This window comes from Aulostomus chinensis, chromosome 16, assembly GCF_037954235.1.
Source record: "Aulostomus chinensis isolate RoL2024-O1b breed Wild chromosome 16, RoL_Achi_v1.0, whole genome shotgun sequence".
In the NCBI taxonomy this organism is placed as follows: Eukaryota; Metazoa; Chordata; class Actinopteri; order Syngnathiformes; family Aulostomidae; genus Aulostomus; species Aulostomus chinensis.
In genome coordinates, this window is record NC_141335.1 from 9,929,105 (window position 1) to 9,952,909 (window position 23,805).

The 23,805-nt window shown below is 40.1% G+C and overlaps 1 protein-coding gene and 1 long non-coding RNA gene across 5 annotated transcripts in view; one reads left to right on the forward strand and one right to left on the reverse strand.

Moving 5' to 3' along the window:
* Nucleotides 1-23,805, forward strand: part of LOC147247427 (cGMP-dependent protein kinase 1) — a 94,625-nt gene that overhangs the window by 31,546 nt on the left and 39,274 nt on the right. For all 4 annotated transcript variants that reach the window (XM_086179745.1, XM_086179746.1, XM_086179744.1 and 1 more), the window contains exon 3: nt 1,815-1,928. In XM_086179745.1, coding sequence (XP_086035871.1) covers nt 1,815-1,928 — 114 coding nt within the window. The remainder of the gene's footprint in view (nt 1-1,814; nt 1,929-23,805) is intronic.
* The window catches only part of LOC147247428 (uncharacterized), a 35,099-nt gene continuing 18,775 nt past the window's right edge, over nt 7,482-23,805 (reverse strand). The window contains exon 4 of the long non-coding RNA XR_015109343.1: nt 7,482-9,030. This is a non-coding gene — a long non-coding RNA (uncharacterized LOC147247428). The remainder of the gene's footprint in view (nt 9,031-23,805) is intronic.

Here is a 23,805-nt window from a genome sequence, read left to right on the forward strand (position 1 = left end):
TCACTGATTGTTTGCCAAAGTTCCTCTCAATGTATCCCTGGACAGTTGTTGAGCAGACCAAATGTGGCAGTTCATTTGGCTATAAGTGGTATTACTAAACCAACCTTGTCTACTAGAAATAAAGTTGACTTTATCCTGATGCTTTGCTCATTTAGTTCAGTCTATGTTTACATTCATGGATGAAGAGTAACGGGCAGATGGTTTGGGGTTAACAACAGGAAAACAATGTTGGCATCCTGAGCCCCGTTTTTGGATCGGTTTAGGCAGCGAAAGAATGCAGTTTTGATTAAACATTATTAGACACGCTTTGATTCAAGTCACTGCTGACTTGTGTCTGTATTAAACCAAGAGTTTAGCAAACCTCAGCCAAGCATACTGATGCTGCCAGAAGCTCTCTCTGTTCCGTCAGACTTACTTTGCATTTTAGGTCCTGTTCTTTTCACCCTTCCTTCAGAAATCTCTTTAAGAGAAACAAAAGTGCTAAAACATTTTTAAAAAAGCACTTCAAAACATGCAAAAATTACATGGATGCACAAGTGCACCACACATGTGGGCGTAAATCTGAATTTGATCGTATACATTCTGTACATGTGAAGTTAACCTAACGTACTTTTCAAACTTAGGTGTGAGAAGCTAAAGTTAGCATGGCTGTTGTGATAGCAATACATTCAGATATTTCTTTAAAGCTGAGAAGATACTAAACCCAAAAATGTGTATTTTGCCTTTCAAGTACTAGCAAGTTGTTGTTTGCAGCTCACACAGACAGCTGGCTAAGTTCTTTTTCAGACAGAATACAAAAAGACCCAACTATGTATTTTGAACATGAAGCTAATGGCGCCACATAGCTACCAACTAGCAGCAAAACTGTCCGTGTACAAATTCTGAGGCACATCATCCAGTATAATCCATGTCTTCTTCAGCCAGCTTTGTGCTCCACAAACAGAAATTTATAACCCTTCCAGTTGGAGAATTTGTAAAATAGCAATTTTTTTGAACAGGTTGGTTGTTTGTAGTTGGTGGTGATGAAGTCTATTAGCTTCAAGCTTGGCTATTCTGCATTCTGGACTCAAAAAAGGTCAAATCAGGTTTACTGATGAAAAAAATATATCTCTGTGAGCTCAAGGCACTGATTTGTGAGTACTTAAAAGTACACTTTTTGGGTGAGGTATCTGTTTCAATCCCCAAAGTTCATGCCACTGCACATCAGAAAAAAATCAAATCACACAATAAAATGATCTTGTTTCAGTTCGATGCTCGATGAACCAAATGTGTGATTGTAAAACTTTCTTCCTTTATGTACACAAGTATTTATAAGATCCCTATTATGGTGGAAGTGTGCTAAAAGCAGAAGCTAACAAAATAACAATAATTGATATACATTTAAAATAGGATTACATTTAATGTGACTGCCTAAACATATTTGTTCCCATTGTGTTGCTTGCAACATGACATTTACCTTATGTTGAGAGAAAATGTAATTTGCATAATTTGTCATTTTTTACGTCGATGCCACTGCAGTGTTATTTAACAGGGCCATGCACAAGGATTTATAGGAGCCCAGTAACCCCTGGAAACCCCACACTGCAAAATAATCTTTTTTTCTAGCTCAGTGAGCCAAAAGCACTCTGGCTGGATGCCCCCCAAAATGAAGCAAGAGCCCTCACACAACTATCATCCACTCCATTTCAACACTGAAACTCTGCTGCTCATATGAATGTAGCAGAGTTCTTGCACACCTGGGTAATCAGGCGGCAAAATAAATGTCCAATTTGAGTATGTTTATTGATGCACCTGAATTTCTATGCTTGTTTCAGATGGGAAGGTGGAGGTGACAAAGGAAAGCCTGAAGCTTTGCACGATGGGACCGGGGAAGGTGTTTGGAGAGCTGGCTATTCTCTACAACTGCACCAGGACCGCGACTGTCAAGAGTGAGTCTCTGCAGACACCTGGAAAAACATCCAAACTGCTTGTATGAGTTTTGTTGAATGTGTTCCCCAGGTGACAGATGTAATGTTCACTCACACACAATTTCATGCACTCACACACATTCAGTGAAATCCCCTGCCTTAGTGTGGAGGATTAGGGTTCCGTCTGCCTGTCAGTTATCAGTTCTATGCCGACAGAGCGAGCGCGAGAGAGATCACACTGTCACTGTATGAATGGGTGCATGGAACACAGCCACAGCATTGTTAGGCGGTCATGATGAAACACTACCCATCACCAGTCCACCGTTTCTCAACACTCCGGTTAAGTGTCCTGGTAAAGGGCCAGGTGTACTGCCTCTGCTCTTTCATGTGTCAAAGCTGCAGATATGAAGGATGCACAGTGGTTGAGTAGGTGGTCTGAGTGGTGATTTGAATACTCGGACTATAAGAGGAGCAGAGACTGAGAAACTAGAGGACAGATGGTGGACCGTGCACATTTGATTTGTTATTAGAGAGTGTGTCAGGATGAGAGAATGTGTGTTTAAGTACGGCAGGAAAGAGGAAATGGCTGGAAATGTGTCCTTGGAATAATAAATTGCCAAAATGTGAGATGAGATAAGGTCTGCCGGTTTCATGTGAGCATGTGTGCATCCACGATCAACTGAAAAAATGAACGTAAGTGAGGTTTCCTGTGTGACGTGCTCAGGTTTAGGGCGGGTATTGTGTTGAGCGGAAGGGGAGAATGGCCTGATGGGGAGACAGCAAAGAAATGGTTTTTAATGCAAAGAGGGAGTTTGTGCATGTGAATTAATTTCTTCTTTTGAAATGGAACCTCAGGGATTTTCCCTTCTGCACCGCAGAGTCTAAGTAGGAGGTTTGCACATCGCATTCTACTCTTCTTATGCTTAGGTTTGGAAAAATGTACAAAAATATATGTTGTAATAAAGTAAAACAGGAATGGGGCCCAAAACCTGGTGGAAAGTCAGAATTGTTGAACGGTTGAACATGCAATTCCCTCGTCTCAAAGTCAACGGCTTTTTAAGTGAAACGCTGTAGTTAACACAAGCTTGAGCTATTTCAGCATTTTGTTCTATGGCATAAAATATCTGTAAATATTATCCATCCATCCATCCATTTTCTATCCTGCTTATCCATTAAGGATTGTGGGGGTGGGGGGGCTGGAGCCTATCCCAGCTGGCGAGAGGTGGGGTTCACCCTGGATGGGTCGCCAGTCCATCGCAGGGCCATCAGGAGCAATTAGGGGCTCAGTATCTTGCTCAAGGATACTTCAACATGTTGACCGAAGCATCGCAGGATCAAACCTGCTATCCTTTGGTTGCTAGACAGCCTGGCTAGATTTTTAACATCATGTTTTATTTTGAAAATTGAGTGGATACACTGTACCATTAGTCCAGGGAGTTCCTGTGTGGCTCTATCTGCTCTGGTCAGAGTGACGCGCATTTCATCAAAATTAGACTTGCCACGTACTCCTTGTGAAGCGGTGTGTAGAGCCGCTTCTGGGACAGGCCTGAAATGCACTGCATAGCTTCTGGTGGAAACTGTAGCATCTTCTAGAATGGCCGCAATCAGTTAATTTTGCAGCCGTAATGCACAGCAGCCCCATCTGGTGGAAATTAGAGGTAACTGTTGCATTTAGATTGCTCATTATCACAGCTTGACACAGAGCCTGTTTTCCACGCAGATGCTAATTTCCATGTTGGCCTACAAAAATCATCCTTGTATCACCGTCAAATCCAATTCCTAAATCATAAAAGGCAGTATGACTTGAATGGACTAAGTATTTACTTATTAAATTAATTACTTCGGTCTTTGATCATGAGAGTTTTTAGAAGTGTTCATTTCTCTGTTGAAGAATATTTGAGTGTATTCACTGTTTGAAGTCTTATCATGAGGGTAAAGAGGCGTTATTAGAAGTGTGGGGGAAGTAACTCGATGATCAGGATTGTAAGCACCTTACCGTTCGCGTTCGTGTCCTACGACCCCTCACCACTGACCAGCCAGCATGACAGAACTCCCAGCTCCTGTTGCTATGGCAACAGATGCCCACGAGGAAACGAGCCAACTCTTACGGGATAAAATATTCTCCTTCCCACAGGCGACAGAGTGTCTGTCTTTTCCTTTTGTATATTCCTTTGCCTTCCACCATCCTGCTGGCATGTGCTTCCCTTCGGAGTCTTTAGAAGTGTACGCCAGTGCTTTGCCTCTGAGGTGGCTGCTTAATAAAACTCTGCATGGAACAAATGATGTAACTGGCTACATGGGAAGAAGTGTGTTTAGAGTCTAACAAAGGGCATTCTCTCACCGTGGCTGCATTTGTTTTAATGTATGTGTCTATACAATAATTTACTGAGGAATGTGGCTGCCATACAGACCATTAAAGGCCAATGCCTCTAAAGGAAATCATGTAACTACCTGACAAGTGTGCACGAGGGCTCCGCTTCCAATCTACCGATTTAATTTGATCCTCACATGGAGCCGTGTTGGAGGATATAACCTCAGCGTAATTTCAATTTCCTCTGCATAGTCTCCTAAGTCATATGCATGAGTAATTACATCTTGGCAGACTTCAGATGATGGACCTGCTAATGTGGACCCAGAGGAGTTCATGCATTAAATTGTGTACAGGACACCCCTTTCCAATCCTTGAACTGCATACGTACCTCTAAAGATAATGTCATCATTACTGGCAGCGATAACAAAGGCATTATTTGAGTCTGTGTCCTATCAGAGCACTTACAGAAACAATTTCAAGCCACCTTGAACAATAATGCATCTGAAATCGTGCATAATTCTGTTTCAGACTAATCAAGCTTAACACGACCACCCCAGCATGATAAGATCGTTGATATAATGATGATTGATGAAAGACATTCTTTGTTTCAAGACTTTGGGTGACATTTGCATCATTTTCATGACTTTGCAATCAGATAGGAAGGAAGGCTCAGAATTTAAAATGAGCATGGAGTAAAAACTGTTGAATATGCGTCAGTATGATTGAGATGATTGCAGTCCCAACTGTTCTTCGAACATGACCGCGATTTGTATATCCAGTCTACCTATAAATTGCATCTAGACATTAGACATTAGTACCATCAACATTTTATGAAACTGTGTTTAGAAATGTCATTGCATCTTTCTCATTTTCTAAACATCGTTTGGTTTGTATTCATTTCAGATCTTCATGGACACGCTCTGTGCCTGATGACTTTTCAAATTTCTCTTCACTTGCAGCCGTCTCAGAAAAAAGTGATAAAATGACAAAACAGTTAGAAATGCAGAGCAAGGGATGTTTCCTGAGGAATTAATGAAAACGTGCAAGTGTATATGCTAGATGTATCTTCACATATCACATGACCCACTGTTTGATTGGCATATGGGTGCGTATGTACACTGTGTTATAAATACTGTATATACGTCTCAGACATTTTTCGGCCGGTTTTCCTCTTCTATGTAATTTTCTGCCAAGTACCGCATTTATGACCATTACCTGTTAGACAGTTTCTTCGGCTTCCCTCTCATTACAGCCACACTGCCATGTCGGTCCACCCACCTAGCCTTTGTCTGCTTTGTGAACAAATCATGTCAACATGTAAAGATACTTTGCACAAGCTTCACTGCTCCAAGAAGAAAAAGCTAATGCAATTTAAAAGCCAAATCATCATCTGATAGCAAAGGAAACTTTCCAGAAACCACATTTCTAGAAAATGGTTTAAACATTATCCTACAAGACTAATTCATCCTTACCTAATGAATATTGCTCAAGGTTCCTCTTTTATCTCTTGTGGAAAGAAAATATGTGAGACATTAATGAAGTTTCTTTCATCAGGTTATATATTTAAAAATGTCACATAACTTCCAAGAGCCTCAGCTCATAGTGCTTTGTTGGGTATGGAGGCAGTCCTGGTATTCAGACTGTATCATTGAACTCTTTTTTTTTTTTAAATACTTGAATGATGAATGTCTTTATTTGATCAATCCTAAAAAATGGCAGACCAACAACAGCTAAGGCTTCTATAATTAGCTGCTCCATTTTTTGTTGTTGAATGTTGAGCTTTCATGTCAGTGTGACTGTGAGAACTGAAAGCGTCTTCGACCCCTAGAAAAAGTGAGTATGTTTGTCTGTACAATGTGTAGATCAGGATTTAGACCTGAACACAGTATTCTAACAGCAGTATCTGTCAGCAGTCCCCTTCTGTAGTTGATTTATTAAAGGTTTTTCATACAGTGTACAATAGATAGATAAATAAATGAATCCTCTCAAACACATTCAGTCTGATGAATTTGATGGCATTTGTGTATATGGTCTGTACTGTATATCATTAATGGAGTACAAGCTATTGTGGCTGATGGTTATTTTTCCAGTATTGTGAATTTGAACAATGGTATGCCACAGGGTTCTAGTTTGGGTACACTTTGATTCACAAATCTTCTGTGTGAATTTGAAGAAATCTGAGGAACTGTACAATGCACTTACACGGATTGTCCTGCTCTACACAACAACCTCTTCTACTGCTTGGGCAATAAATACTATTCATTTTACACTGAATTGTCTTAAGTTACTGTTAAAGCCAGATGAAAAAACACGTACGTTTTCTAAAAACTCTATCTTATAAGGGGACACAGATTTGAAGTGTACCTTCTTACAAATATTTTTTTTCTGTTTCTGGATTGATGACACGCTGTTTCTCAAAAAACAACCACCAAAGAAGTATTTTTGTACAGACATAAAACCCATTTTAGCCCAAGCTACAGAAAGAAGATGATTCAGTGAATGTTTTCATCTGTTTTGGACTTTCATGGAACCATTTTAAATGCACTGCCTGCCTCTGCACTTACATCTCTTAATGCATTTTTTCACTCGGCTCTTAAATTCCAGTGGAGACGGCTTTAGAATACATCATTGTATATTATATGAGAAAGTTGAGTGGCAATCTTTGGCAGGGAGAAGGGAACACTGCTTGTTATTTATTCACAGAGTACTCCAGGGTAAGCGTCCTTCGTATATCACATCTCTTCTTAATTATAGATCAGTCTGCACTACGCTAGATCCCAGAATATTTTGGTTCTTGAAAAAAAATCTGTTAATTCTGTGGTTGCGTTAAATAGGTTTTAAAAAGTTTCACTCCATCAATGAAACAGTTTAGAAGAGCTGAACAATATTTGTAGAGTAAATACACCTGTGTTATTTGTTTCTTAAAATCCCCGTCAGACTATGGGACAATTGGGGATTAGTTCTGTAACTTGAAGGGCCTTGGAGGAAACTGTATGTCTCTTTGCGTAGCAAGTTGTGTGCAAGAAGACACATTTGCTTTGAGGAGAAATTTGAGAACTTTTCAACACCTTTCATTCTGAATGTGATGTCATCCATTCTAGCCTTTTGTCAATTTCATGTCCACATCTGTTAACAAAAGCAAAACTAATTAGTGTAACTGCCTCTTAATTTGGATGTGCCCCAAAATAGAATGGGCCCTACCTTGGCCCATGGCCAGTTCTTCTACCAAGGTTTATTTCTGTCTATTCTGGTGACAGACAACCAGACAGATAAATGACACTGAAAACATAACCTCGTTGCTGGAGGTCACTAAATCAAATTAAACCTCAACAAACAACATCGGTATGAATGGATATTGAATGACTACTACAATGAACTCTCGATATTTGTGACAGAGTAAGACATGCTAAAATGAATGTTGTATTTAATGAGAAAACCATACAGTATACCGACACAAAAAAGATGGTTAACAAACTGGATGGATGCATGAATAGGGTTTTATCTTATGTTGAAAAGAGTCCAAGATAAATTCATTTGTATGGATTTTTTATCTGGATGTATTTCAGGGATTAGACACAGTTGCAAGCTGTGACAAATAATATAGGGATTAGTCTAATTTTCCTAATTCTTGCACTTGGGTTATTGTAAATTCCACAAGGATTCATTTATTGTTTGTTGCACTTTTAGTCATTGTCTTTAAAGTTTTTTTGCTTTGAATTTTGGGTTGCTGCATTTAACTTAAGTTTCCTGTTTGATTTAGTAGTTCTGTCCCTCACGTCAGATTTTCTCATTTACTTCTCCTGTAATTGTGTTCAGCTGTTTATTTTAAATTAATCAGTCCTTCTAAGCCCCATGCCGCATTCCTGTTGTGTCTTACATAATCAGCTCCTTCCTTGCCCTCATGTTCTCCCACCTGTTTCTATCATGCTATTAGTTCTTTTTTACTTTAGTTCTGTTTTCTGTGTTAGATCATCTGTTCAGTTCACCCATTTTGTCTCTCCCTGTGAGCCTCATCAGTCTTTCTTACAACAAATTCAGCTGTTTTTTTGTCGCTCTCACTACCAGACCACAGGCACTGCACTTGACAAGCTGTCCCAATCAATAGTCTCTGTTTAGTTTGGAGATATATTCACTTCAGGGCTGTTTGACTCCGGCAATTTAAAAAAAATTGAAGGGCAATTTGACCTGGAAAAAATAAAACATGCTGACTGAAACCCAGTATACAAACATCCCCCTTTGCAATTTAATCCATTTCACCAAGTTTTAACATGACACCATTTGAAAAGATGTTGGCCAAGGTGATAACGGAGAAAGAAATGTGTTAGAGTGACAGGCAATGCAGGTGATAAATACTGTGTAGGAGTGATGCAAAATGAGGGAGCCACTTCAACAGAAGTGAGACAGAACAAACAGACAGACAAAAGCACAAGAGGTTTTCTGCATCCAAAATACCCTTCCAGCTTCAAAATTACTTTTTTTCCCCCCACAAGAACCACAAAAGGATGTAATTCAGCATGAAGCAGCAAAAAACTCAGCATTTTACTTTAGTTCTGTAGTGAGAAATCCATTGGAAGTGCATAATAACATTTCCGATTTAATTGTGGGAAAGGAATTGGATGATTAGACCTCATTGTGGTGATCTAGCTATAGTAGAGCGTATAGGCTCATGAAGACTGGCGGTGGATGGAATCCCCTCAGGGAGTAGGTGATGGTTCTGGTGGTGTACTGCAAGCTGATGGAAGATGGAACCTCAGCTGAGCCTCCAGGATCATCCAAATCCATGGGAAGAAGGAGTGTAGTGCAAACAGGGAACTGAAAGAAAGAATGGTGGTGACTCCATGATATATTTAAAGAACAGCATCCAGGGACTGAGTATGCCATCAAACACGAGCAGAGAGAACATGTGCAGATGCAGTGACTTCTGAATTATGAATGAAAGGGAATGTGACAGTTCAGAAAGGCAGAAATGAGCATAGGTTACAGCAGGATGCAATGATCAGAAGAAAAACGACAGAAGGAAAAAGATCCTATTGAACTTCGGCCAAAGTGTCATTTCAATATGGAGTGATCTAATGGAAGTGTATAACATTGATTCAGATTTAATTAATGGCTGCATCGCCGTGATATGTCTTCATTAGGTGGCTGCTGGAGGAGGTGGGTGGGGTCCCCTCAAATTCTAAGACTATAGTCAACCTTGATGATTCCAATCGAAGCGGGGACACGCATACAAAGGACCAATAATGCTTTTCAGACCTCGACAAAGAGGAAAAACCTGATGCGATTATGTAGGAGCACAGTATTGAAGTAGAGGCTGAAAGAAATTAGCCCAACAAACTTTGAGATAAGGATATAAGCAGAGATGAGGATATTATTCTTGCAGGGGGAGCGTGTATACTCAGTGATGAAGCCCAGTGTCTATTTTAGGCCAGGCAGAGACGAAGATCCCTGTAATGAAGATGTACAGTAGATGAAAGCTGCAGGAGGATGGCGACAAGAGCCCATCCAAGTGCTGAAAAGGAATAAAGGTCAACAGGAGATATGTGTGACGGAAACAGAGACCCTATGGCGATGGAGACTTGAAAGAGACCACTATGAGCTAAGGAGAACCTCCATGATGAGTTTGAAGGAACGTGCCAAGCTTTGAGGAAATACACTTCTTGTCTATCCTCTCTCAAGCCAGACAAGAAGAAAGATACCTCTCTCTCCTCTGTGCATCCAATGGGGAGCTTGAGACTCATAGGGTCTAGCTAGTTAGCTTAGCAAAATGAAGGGTTGTGGGTGAGCAGTGTTAACGTACCTCTGTTAAAAGTTACTGTTATAAAATTAGTCTTTTTTGGAATTGTTTCATTATGATGGTGGATGCACGACAGTTATATGAATGCTGGCACACAGTGTCATGAAGGAGAGTTGATTTGATTTTTGATGGAGATTACTTCCTACCAACTACTACACGGCGGTCAGCTGGTCTCTTCTGGTCTCAGCTTCTTAATGGATGCACATAACAAAGAGGGGTATCTGTTTCCTTGTCTGACTTTGGAGTATTAACATTCGTGGAAATGTTTCCTTCAGGTCTACGAGCTATTTGAACAATTGAGGGCAAAGATTATATACTTTTAAGAGGAACTGAGAACTTGGACATTTTTAGGAGGTGTTACAAAAAAAGAGAATAAAGGGTTCCAGATACTTTCCAGAACCTCAAAAACTTAAGTGGGGAAGTGGATAGTTTGGGGTATTGGAAAAACACTGCTAGCAATGACAATGACATACTAATCCCAGACCTGACATGCCGCCAACAGAGGTTAATCTAAACCACAGTAGAATGAGGACAGGGCAGAGTGGCTATTCCTGTTGAATCGGTGCAAAACAAAGGAAGGTAATGAGGTGAAAGGACCGATACTTGAATATTACAAGTCTGTAATTACACCAATCCTTCTCACACTCTGGTGATTAGATTAACTTGTCATGTGGGAAATTTAATAGTTTGTCTGCCAAAGCAATAGTCTTGGACATGGATGCAGGCAGTATGGCTGAAAGCATATTTTGAACCTGCTTCTCATTGCTATCAGCTTGTGCGGGTCAAGGAGTAGGTTATGTTGTTGGTGCCTTGAATTGAAATGGCACAGTGAAGCTAAATTAATGTAAGCCTACATGAGAGAGCTGAGTTACATCACCAGCAGTTTAGTGTCGGGACCAGACTACTTCAAGCGAGAGCTTAGAATCATACAGACCTAGTGTGTGATATTTTACATTCAGATTGCAGATGAGGGTGAAATAGGTGTCAAGCTCTTGTCATCTCTGAATAGACAGAGACCAACCAGACATTCACTGATAGACGGTCTCTAGATGGGTGTGAGGATGAAAGATGTAGAATTGAAGTCAGGTATTACACTCTGGAGATCGAGGACACCGATGGACTGACGTGACACGGGTGTCTGTGCTGCTGTGGACGACCTCCGGGAGTCACCTGTGGAAACTCTCAGTTTTTTCTGGAAACTATAGGCTGAGGGTGGTCAACCAGATGGCCAAATGAGGCATGGTGGGATTGATTCAAGTCAAAGGAAGCCAACGTCCTGTCAAACAATGTTCGTCTCTTTTGCTTGTAGGGTTTTTACACTCGTGAAAAACCTGGAAAAATTGTGGAATTTAGATAATGGCAATTTCGAGACTTGGAATGTGAGTATAAAGCATTTGCCTTCAGCTAAAAACCAACTGAGAAATATCTCTTTTGGTTAATTGATTTAACTCATAAAAAACTAAATTTGCAACATACATGCAAGTAAATATGGACTTGGATTTTGTTTTATTTTTGATGCGTTAACAGTGGTTTCAGAGAATGTACGGTCATGATAAAATCCTGGAAATACACGAGTAGCTCTCAACACATTTTTATGAGAGGCCGTTAGGAAACACACATGGATGCTTAGTGCAAACTACTCAGCTACAGTGGCTCTAAATGAGTATCACGTCGGGGGATTTTGACAATATTTTCAGACCAGTCCTCTTAGAGAGTGACATCACTGCCAGTTACCACTAACATAATCAGCGGGACAGATTATCTGTGGCGACCATCTTAATGACATGAAATGGAAAAAGCAGTCTCGGACATCTTTACCGAAACTCAGCTGATCTGGGATCATATCTAACGAATGCTTTGGCATATGACAAGATTAGAATACTGTTCCATCAGTGGTAATATCATAACTCATGTTGAGAAGTACCAGGCTACACAGAATACTTCATGGTAGATCCATAAACTGAGTGCAGCGTGTGTTTAAAAGGGAAGACATGATTTGTTCTCGACATCAAACACACACTGTTGGGTATTTGCCAGCAGCAGACACACAACCACTTGTAAACACACACACATTCTCAATCACACACACTGTAATATCAGTTTGAGAAGCATCTTCATGATGATCTAGAATAAGGTGGTCATTTTTTCCACTTGCCCATCCTCCCTTTTCATGGTCCTATGCACCATATCTGAGAGTGAAGCTCGGGCTGTTTAAGGAGTTCTGAAGGTATTGACAGTCGAGCATGGCGAAGAAAATGGCAGCATCAATGGACCGGAAACTGACAAAGGCATTAAAAAAAGACACTGAGCTGTTGCATTTGAAGCTTCTCTTTTCTCTGAGAAAATCAAACATTTTGAACAATCCGAGTAATTTATAGGGTTGGGAAGTGATAAAATTTCCTATTTTGGTCTGATCATGTTTCCATGTAAAATAAAAGTAGTCCTAATGGAGTAGTATTTTGATTTGTTTTATTATGCCTGAGTTTAAACAAGGCAGAAAAACAAAGAATATGCTTGTCTGTCAAACAGTTGAACATTAAAATTAATTACATTGCTCCACGACACTCACACCCGTCCATTCACACGCCTGCATTGTGAAAAAGAACTAACAACTGAACGAATGAATGTGAACAGTTTTCTTGATTACAGTTAGACCCCTTGACATGTACCTACCAATTTAGGAGGGAATCGCGCCATAAATCACAATAGAAAAATAATGCAGTTACCAAATCAGAAATGCAACCTTTGGATATCAGTAAATGATAACAAAACCACCACAAGGTTAACGCATAAATAAGACTGTTTCATGCATAAATTGTTACCGCGTCAATGTTGGCAAGAACAGTCCATCTCAAAATAAGATGAGGAACTGTTACATCCACCAAAGTGGAGTTATAAGATCTTCTGTGGCACCTGAACACTTTACTTATGTATCTGTTATCTCAATTTGACATTTCCTTTCTACTAATGGTTCCTATTATTTGACATTTATCTTGCTGCTAATGTGGACTTGAGATAAACTAGAAAGGAGCAAGTCTTAATTAATGTGATAAAAGGTGTTAATTTCCTATGGATGGCAGCCTTCCAAACCATGACCGACTCTGTCCTTTATGATTAAGGGCTCTACTTTCATGAGGTTGCACACCAGGTAGTGAGACTCTTCACTCTAGTATGTGCTGTCGGCCCATGAATGCAGAGCTCCAGAAAGCTAGTGCCAAGACTTTCATTCAATCAAGGCTTGCATGCAAAACGAGGAGCTTGTGCAAGTGTCTCAGAACACAGACAAAAGACAAATATAGTTCTCAAAATGTACATTAGGCACACTGATGCACGCGATCTGAAAGACTCTACGGCTAGAAGAAAGTGGTTGTTCAGCTATCCTGGGTATCATTAGACATGCTCATGTTTTCTGAGTTCCTTTTGTGGTATTAACATCGCAAAGCCAGACATCCCTCCATTACACTGTGCCAGCATATTAGACACATCCGCATCAACCCAGTATCACTCTGCTACAGAAAAAAGAAAAAAAATGCTACCGCTTTTTGTAATTCTGGAAGCCAATTATAATCATTGTGGGTAGCACTAATCACGCTAGAGTAAGGTTAGGTCGCTAAGGTTGCAACAACACTGCAAAAGTACGTAAAGGTGGGGAATTCTATGCAGAAAATGTATTCACACATTCATTTTCACTGAATATCTTTAATTATTCAACGAAAGGATCTGCAGTGTTGGTCTTGTAAACTAGACATGGGAGACCTACTGGACACCCTTGCACTTGCTACAAAACATTAGCACACTTAAATGATCTCCTTCTTGCCTGAAACATCCACTTCCCAAATAATCTTTTACAAACTGGGGACTCCGATTTTGTCCATAACTGCACATGCTTCCCTATATAACTGATCTTACGTGCATTTAATGTTTCACAACATTGTTCAGCTTGTCATTCACATGCACACGTACCAATAAACACAGTGCTGCAGTATCACCGAGAGAGAATTGTTGCATTGTTCTGGACACTTCTTAGAATGACCATTTAACAGTGCTACCTTAGCTGTTTAAAAACCCTTCCTTCCGCTGAGAGGGTCGTGTCTCTAATCAGCCTGAGAGGGACAATGTGCATGCGAGAGTGTGTGCGCGCGCGCACGTGTGTGTGTGTAGTAGTAGACTATGTCTGCTCAGTCTCAGAGACACCTCTATCCACACTGAGTGAATGTTGTTTAGGCAGATGGAGATAAGTCATAGGTTTGACTCCTCTGAGAAGCAGGCTCCAAGTTAAACATCGCGAAGGCAGAGGATGGTAGCGTTCGCAGAGGATTTTGCTGTGTTTAAATAATGAATTACGTTTCCTGTATGACTGTAAGTCTGAGCTAATAGTCTCGTAGCCACTTTGTGTGTGTTTACTTGATGCTTTGGATCAATGCCATAATTATTTTTTTCCTTCACTGGGCAATGATATTTCATTGATGCGTCTTGAAAACATTATGAAGCACGAGTTTAGGCTTTTCTCTTATTCTACAAAATCAGTGGCTACATTCACATAGACCGCAATATCAAGATGTTAAACTGATTAAGATGTTAGACAGAATAGGGTGCTGCTATGAAAACAGCGTTTGACCTTAACCCAGAAAAGTAAGCGACATTCGCGATAAGAGGCAGAGTAACCCAATGGCTGGCGCATTATGGAAGTGTGTCGTAATCACTCGATTAAGTACAACCTGTGTATGACTGCTTTATGTGCTACAAACTCGCGTCTAAGGTCAGTTTTATGCATTAATGGCAAGAAAACACCTAAAATCGAACACGGTAGAAAAACACTGAATGGTTTAAGGTAAAATCCTGGAACGTAGGGATGTCATGTTGGCGGACGTCTTCAGTCATTAGTCAGACTTTGCTGGATGGGATTTGACAGGAAAACAAATATAACGTTCAACTAGATACTCGTGTGGACATCCTGAAAAAGATAGCCTTATTATGGACTAAAGTCAACATTATCTTCCATGTAACGTAGCTCGTTACAGTGTTCTCTCCCTCTTCATGTTAGACCTGGAATGGAGGAGAAAAACAACTGCGTTTTTAAGTGCATGTTGAGTGTGTGAGGTGACCTCAGGGTTGCTGATTTATGTACACAGAACATGATTTATACCACAGAGATGTAAAAACCTCTACAAGCTTTTAAAAGAAACAAATCAGATGCATTGTTATGAACTCAGAACAGACCTGAACAATGCAATTTCTCACAGCTTGCTTGTCACAGTCCGGAAATAAAGATTTTTAGAACGAGGGAAAGCTTTCTAGTGCACTCTTTAACGAGTAACAATGAGGCGGCACCTACTGCGATATTGTGTGTTTTCCAATCTTAAACTACTCACCTTAATTAGACGTGCGATCGAGAGCGAGGAAATGAAAGACAGAGGAGGCGACAAGCCACACGTACGATGTATCAAAAGACAAACAGGCAAGTGCAAATGCAAAAAAAAAAAGACAGAAATGGCATTTCACATTTAGACGCTGACAAGCAATTAGAGAAGCAGGGAAAAGGCGATTACACAAAAATCTGAAGTTGCACACTTGCTAATGATTGCTTACAACAAAGAGCTCGGTCCCATTTGCTGTGATTGTCTTGTTCATAATGATGTCCAGATATTTTGGTGCTACGCAGAATGGGGGTGGATTTCTTTGGACGAGAGCAGAAAATGAAGAAGCAGGGACAGAAAGAAGAAGAAGCAGCAGAAGAAGTAGAAGAGAGAAAGAATGGCTCAGATAGATACAATTCCAGCGGGACCAACCGGGGGGGGAAAAAAATCTTCTGTTTCCACAGCTGCCATGGTAACACTGTTGCCAGAGAGCAGAAAGAAATGTAGTGGTAAAATGGTGATGGTGGCATAGAAGGCCCCCACCCCAGCTGTTTGATGTCACGTTTGTCGGACTCGGATGATGCCGAACAGGCAGAGGAAGGAATGTTTCTAGATGAAATAAAGCAACTAAATTTGTATCTTGTGCATTAATGTTGTTTGTGTTTGTGCAAGTCTTTTTTTTTTTGTGTGTGTGTGGATTTTTTTACCGAGGGCCCCTGCTGCTGTCCTGACTCTCAATCAGAGCTCAGGTGTGAGCCCGGAGCTAAAGGCTCTTATGAAGCTTGGGACAGCTTGAAAGGTTAACACTCAGAGAGAGGCTACAACATTCATGCAGTCAGTAACGGTATCCTGTTGGTGTAGCCGTAAACACACCATCTCTTGGGATTTTTATGCAAATAATCTTGTGTGACAATATAAAAACCGATCATATCAACACGCTGTTTGTTTGTTTTTTTCCTTCAGGTAACCGAGGACAGCTGTCTGCATTAAGGATAGGATTGGTGTGCACTTGTTTTGTTTTAGCCCTGAGACATTTGCATTCTTCATGCCCTCTTCTTTTTAAACAATTTTGCTCAATAAAAACAGTGATTTGTCAGTCGGGTGCAGGCGAGGACGCGCGGACGTGACTTTTTGTGGAGCTGCGATTGTTGACAATACTTTAAACCAGATGGTTCTGACTTACACTTACAGATAGTCAGTCATGCAGGGTATACCACATCTTGTTGTAAAACAATCCTCTCAGTAGCAGAGCATGTGAGACAAGATTGGATTGACCCCATTTTCAAAACTCGAAAATTCAAACGTTTAAAAGGCCAGTTTGCAAGGACACGTTTTTGTCGGTCTGTGATAAAAATCAAGTTATATAAATCATAAAGCGAAGATAAAAATCATTGCTTCAAAAGATAAACACCGAAACAGGAGAAATAAAATGTTTAGTAGTGTTAAACTATGTGATTCACACCAATAACTAAGATTTTTAATATAACGATAATAAAACAGTTTAATTGCTGTACTAAGCCTGTCGGGTATTCGATTCTTTTTATGAACATACTTGCATGTTCATAAAAAGACATGTATATGTATGTATTTGTGTCGGTTGCGTGTCCAATTTTTCATGTATTATTGTGTGTCTCATCGTATGCGTTTAAAATGCGGACTCTTGGAAGATGAGCCATTGGGCAAAAAAATCAGATCAAATCAGATCAAATTGTAACAAATCAAATTGGCAAACAACCTTCAGATTGTGACGCCCCCCCCCCCCACCCCCCACCCCCTCCCAGGCAACAGCACTAACAAGTGACCAAAACAGCAAGATGGCAGCTCGTGCGTCTTCAGCAGTAACTTACTCTGCTGTCTGTGTTACACTGAGCAACTTTGTTCTCTTTTGAGTGTGTGAGTGCACATTTTCAGAAGATGGCAGTATTATTTTAATACGGTTATACCTCCACCAAGGACTGATCACTGCTATTTGTCTGTCTGCAGAATTATGTAAAAAATTATGAGGCTGATTCTTAACAAACTTGATAGGTAGGTGTCGCACAGGCCTATAGCAAGAAGCAGGTACAATTTGGAGCAGATCTGACCAAAAATATGACTATTTTATTTATAAATAGGCTTAGCTGGTATCTGCAGTCCCCAAATGGATGTTTATGGGCTCACCTTCCACCTTTTAATTTAGATATCCTTCACATGATTCTGCAAAAGAGTACATCAGCTGGATAAACCCTCCCTGAATTTATATACAATATAGATATACACAATGTCAGTTAAAAATATTTCAACTGATTATATTTCTTCCATCTTGACTGTGTTCCGAGTAAACAGACATGAGGGTACCGACAAAGCTGGGAGTGCTGGTGACATGGAGATGAGTGACAAAAGGAGCTTGTAAGAAAAAGGAGAGTTCATCCCCTGTGCTGGTGAATTTATTAATATTTCAGAAAGGCAGGAAATGAGATTTCATTTCACAGTGAGAAACCAGCCAGTCATGATGGGTAGGATATACAGTAGCGTTTAGATCCGCTTAAGCAATTAAAGCAGCCATAAACAAGAGGGGCGCTAATCAGAAATTTCATTTACAGCAAAGACAAACCCAAACACTTAGAAACAGAAAGCATCAAAGTGTCCAAGGTCAGACGGCCACTCTCTACAGATAATGACGGCCAAATTAACGAGTGCGGTCTCCACCGGTGCACTAAAAACATAAAATAAAGACAAACTAGTTTTCTTGAAAGGTTCTCACAGAGGAACAGAACCTTTAGATCCCTCCAAAGAGAAATCATTCCATCACAATCTGGAGGACGTTCTAGAACCAGTCAGGCGTTAAAAAAGCAGTAAATACAATCAATCTCTCCTGGTTGCATGTGGATAAGCAGCAGGGTTTGTTTCCATTGATAATAGACCAAATTCTCTCCATTTTGTGGCACAAAGAAACAAAAACAAAAAAAAAAACCCCAAACAAATAAACAACTGCTCTCCTGCTCTCACACATGAAATCACACACCAACTACTGCAATATTTCTCAGCCCAGTTTAGCCTTTTAGGATGATAAAGTTTTATTCTTGCTTGTGAAGCCGAATTATCCGTGAAGAAGTCATAAAAAGTTATTTTAGTTTTATTTGGCTTTGAAACATCTCCAGGTGCACCAGTTTGTGTGTCACCTAAGATGGATCGTGTTGAGATTTGTAAGTTGGCCAGTGGAGAAGCAAATACAGGAAGCCCAAATGAAATCTGGACTTTGTCATTGTAAATGGAGATGTTGCTGGAAACACTTCATATAAAATAGATGTCCTGTATGATTTTGTCATTAACAAAACACAGGCAACAGAATGCCCTTAGGTCCAAGGGATTGATTCTTATGGTTGCCAGACTGACAAGAAATACCACATTTTGGAGGTCATCCTTGAGACCCGGTGGATGTTTGCACTATATTAGAAGAAATTCCAATTCAGTCACAGTTTCAATATTTAACCACAAACACTGTTCGTCCAAAATGTTAACCAAGCGTGTTGACTTCCAAAGAGCAAAGATTTCATGGAAAAGAAATTGAAATATCTTGGCAGGCAACATTTTGGTGATATTGGCGCTTATTAAAAACATTAATTGTCAAGATCAGACAGCCAGTAAAAAAAATGGCAACTCTCAGAAAATCCATTTGAACATTTTCCAAGCAAAGAGGACCAATTAGAGTCGCCTTCTGAACAAATCTGATCGGGGGCATCAGGGTAACCGTTTATGATGAAAACACTTGGTAAAATGAGTTTATCGTACACGGCCTATACAGACACACACTCACACACCACATTGTGCATGTCATTACAGCATCATTTGAAATTGACTGCTCTCCTATCAAATGAATTCAGACTTAAAAGTGACTCAGTATTTTGCATAATCATGAAAGCCGCAGCCAGATTCATAAACGGAATTAAATACGCGTTCAATAGAGTTGTAGGCGTCGGCCGGTTGTGCTCTAATTACTAAGAGTTTTCTGTTTTTTCTCCGCAACATTTCCATGAACTTACATCTGTTCCTGTTAGAAGTGCGATCTGATATCTGCTTGCCACTGCTGGAACATATTAGTGCCCAGACTTTCTCACTATCGTTGAATGTTATGATGACGACAATAATGACGAGGTGTGCTTGTTTATTTTCTTGAAAAATAGCTCATTTTTTAGATGAGATTTGTATTTCTTCATATTGACGTCGACGTGAATTATACAGAACACAATTCTCCGAAGCTTTAATGTATATAATACGATATACATACATACATTTTTCTTCACAGGCTCACTGAACAGACAAACTCTGTTTTATTTATTGGGTAGATGAATGTTTGCATATGGCTTTTTCTTCCATAATGAGCAGTTTCTTCATGAATGTCACAGAAAAGGGTGCAGAATCTAGAACTCCTGCGGTGTAGATAGATGAGTGTGTATACACATGCTGACATGCCACTCACTCACATGTAATCATCACATTCAGAGATGAATTATCACCTTGCCTCCACTCTCAGATGCGGTTTGCCAAACTTGACAAAACTGGGGGGGAAAAAAAGTCTTTCATGTTTGTAGTTATTTTAGTGTGAAGTCATTCAAATGTTAGTAGCTACACTGGTCCGATAAAATAAGAGCCCGGTGGTACCATCCGTGAGCGCTAGGCTTTGTTCACACCTGGTACTAAGATCCCTCCTGAGTGGTCCGATCAGAAGTTGCCAACCTTGATACCAGGTGTGCACACGCACAGTGCCTCTTGAGATCAGATTACATGTGACCACATTCCCTCTGTAGTGTTGCAATGCAAATGCACCCTTTGGTGGTTTGGTTTGTTAGGAACATGCTGAAGAACTGACCCGGCCAGAATCAGTCATTTCTCTCTCTCCTGCTTTTAATCTCTGACTGATATCCATCAGGATTAACAGCAGCAAATACACATGTGATGTCTGCTGGATTTAAGCAGCGTACTCTGCCGCTTGTGGTAAATGCAAACCGTCGCGGGTAAATGACACAGAATGTTGCGAGAGGAAGTATTTTATGTGTTTACACGGGGAGGTAAGAACCAAAGGGAGACAGATTTTAAACAGAGCCAACCACTAGTGACAGCATGTCCTTTTTAATCGAACACTGTTTTAAGATGAGACATGGCCGACCATTTTTAATCAGTTTTACAAATGTTTTTCTCGTTTAAATTAGGTGTTTGAATCAAATTTAATGCCTGTGTGAACTACCTTGTGAGTTCTCGACAAAAACATGTACATCTCAATAAACCAAACCCACACTCGTACGAATAAACTCATCTCAATGAAACCTCTGTTGCAATATCACACATCTAAATCTGACTTGACAGTGTTTCCTTGGCTGTCTTGATTTTTGAGTGCCTGATGAATCAATAAAGTGATTTTTTTTTGGGTGTGTGTTTTGTTTGGAGTATCATCAGGAGCCTGCAAAACCGACTGTATAGAGAAATGCATCAGTTTAGCTCACACAACCTGGACCTGCAAACTAAAAATAACACACTTGCTGATGAATAGCAAACACACTTCATTTCCTACGTTTGGTTTTCTACCACCGGGTGGAGTGAAATTCATCAAATTACTCAAACAGATTTCCCCTGCGGAAAAATAGTTTCTGCTTGATTGTCTGTAATGGCAGTGACAACAAACAAACAACTGAAATTTACCTTACAAAACCGATGAGAAAAAACTCCAAAGGTCCTTTTTTAGAATTGGCATTGAAGTGTCTACAACCCTCAAACTCACGTACGCACACACTCACCACTGATGTCAGTTAGAAATAATAACACAGCGCAAAGAAATCAGTAGAAAAAGAAAAATCAATTTCTATTTATTGATATACTCCCAGAGCAAAGAAGGGCCTGTTTCAAATAGTTTGGAGGGATTAGAAAAATAAAAAGAACTGCATGTTAATGGCCCTCCTTTATCTCTGACGTGACACGCAGAAGTTTCTGGCCCCTCGTGGTCGTTGAAGGTGCACAAAGTCTTGTTGCATGGTTTCAGCGCGATTTCATTTTTGCCCCTGGTTAGTGCGCATGCATATGTCGGGGAATAAGCAGAGTCGATTGAGTAGCGTAGTCGCTATGACACTCGTGAGCCATTTTTCCATGTATAGTTTGTTATTCCTAAGGTCCTAGCTAGCACGAGCATCGATTCGAGGAAGGACAAATCCTACAAGATGGGTCTCTTTCGCAGCTCATAAATTCATTTTCAGTATATCAACAGTAACTCGTAACCTAACAAATTATTTTTTAAATATATCAGCTGTAACTCATAACCTAATGTCCTAAAGATATTATATAAAGACTTAGAATATAAATTTACTCAGCCAACAGTTGGGAGTTTGCTCACTCATCTCAGCAGCATTAGCACAGCACAGGTCCACCATCCATGTCGATGCGCGTTCATGACATTCACTGACGCGGGGGGGAGGGGGTGGGGGAGGGGGTGGGGGCGAGATTGGTCTGTTTTTGTCTATTTCCAACGAACGTCAACAGAAGCGACATCAGGCAACAACGCTTAATGCACCTTTAAGTGCCAGCTGTTGCACTGTTGCTCCTATGTTGTCATTGCTCAAGGTCAGAGTTGTGTTCTTTCCACTTAACTGCTGCTGTGTTTTAGGCCTCAAAAGGTTTGCACTGATTTTTCATTTTCTCTATGATACATAAACTCTACTTTTTTCCTAATATCCTGCACCCTCAAGAAACTCTTGAGTAAAGATTTACTGTTTCCCAGCGTCAGCCGTTAACCTCGTATTTCCTTTGTCATTTTCATATTGTATGGCTTATATTTGAGATTTAAGCGGCGAAATTGAAGTGAAGCAGCTGTTTCTAAAAAGTATGGTCATGTGTCATCCATCACATGACTTTTAACCCTTTTTCCACTAAACATAACTACGTCTACGTGCAGTTTTTTCAAAGTTAACCTTGTAGAAAAATGGCCAGTTAACCAATTGGTGTGGAGAAGGTCATTGGCGGTGTTTCCGTGCTCAGCATTTGATATCTGATTGATGTTAGAGCACCGCTTGAATGCAGATGATTTAAATTTCTAACAAAAAATTGTGAAACTTTTACTGCATATATCATAGCATCACGCTGGCTGTCCGAGCTGATAAATACCCGAGTCTACTGCGGTCTCAGTTCACCCTAAACTGAATGCTGATTAATCCTGTTCCCACAGCAGACGAAAGCCAGATGTTAGCAGGTTGTTTTGCCAGTGGTAAAGAGGCTTAAGACAGCACATATCGTCTAGAAAATATATTTCTTCTGTTGGCCCTATTCCGAGTGTAATTACTGAATTTAAATTAAATTAAGTATGTTTTAAAGCCAAAAGATTACAGGCTCCCTCTCAGTGCTGGAACTAGGCGATGTTTACTGCTCTGCTTCAAGTATGGATAAATCAGCAATCCCAACTTAAGCTGAGGCACTCTTCTTTCAGGATAATGGAGTGTCATTTTAAACCAAACTTCAGTCTCCCTAAATGCGCGCGTGTTTATGATGGCGTTCTAAACAAGATCAGCAAGTGAGGTTTGTTGATGTTACAGGAATTAGTGGTAAAAATGTGTTTTTGTAGTCTGGAACTCTGAGAGACAGAAAGCTAAAAGCACTCTTTTTTTTCAGTCAGCCTCTTGCTGGAAACGTAGCAAGAGTGTTAGATTTATGCATTTAAATATTATGATGTAGTGTCTCCTTTTTTATTGTTTTAATGATGGATCCAGTTGGACATTTTTTTTTTAAACAAACTCTTTCTGATCCTCATCAGTACAGAAATAGAAACATGACAACAATTACAGCTCTCATTCCATCCTCTTCTCTTTCAGCTGGTGTTCAGCTGAATATTTATCAAGCAGCTGCGGCCTCAAATCCATGGACTCCTGTCTGCCACATGTGTCTCATCTTTGTCAGAACTGGCATCTGGAAATGGCATCTGATTAAGCTGCTCATTTTCTGTGTTCACTGATATGTGAAAGCTGTCGTGAGAGCACATGTTTCCGTGCATAGTGGAGACACAGCTGCAGGTTTAACTCTTTAGTCCTTTGTTTTTTTTATATGGATCCAGGCAAATAACACATTCAGTATCATATGGGTATGAGGACAATAAAAAAACAGGAGATGAGTCTGACGAGGAAAAAAAAATAAAGCCGGTAAAGAGGAAATAGAAGGATGCTTTCGGTAAACGGATCAATGAATTGACTGTACCTGTGCTGTTAAAACTAAAATACGAATATGACAGGTGGAGAGGCCAATTCAAGTTCTTCAAGTCCCACTCTTTACCAGAGCGCATTTTGTTCCATATCTTACAGTGGTGTGCTACTTCATAATTGCTTGAAGCAAATATTTGTTCCCAAAGGAAACTTACTAGATTTTAAAAAAAGAAAAAAAAGAAAAAGGTTTACATATGAAGACTAAGTGTTGCATAACTTAAGC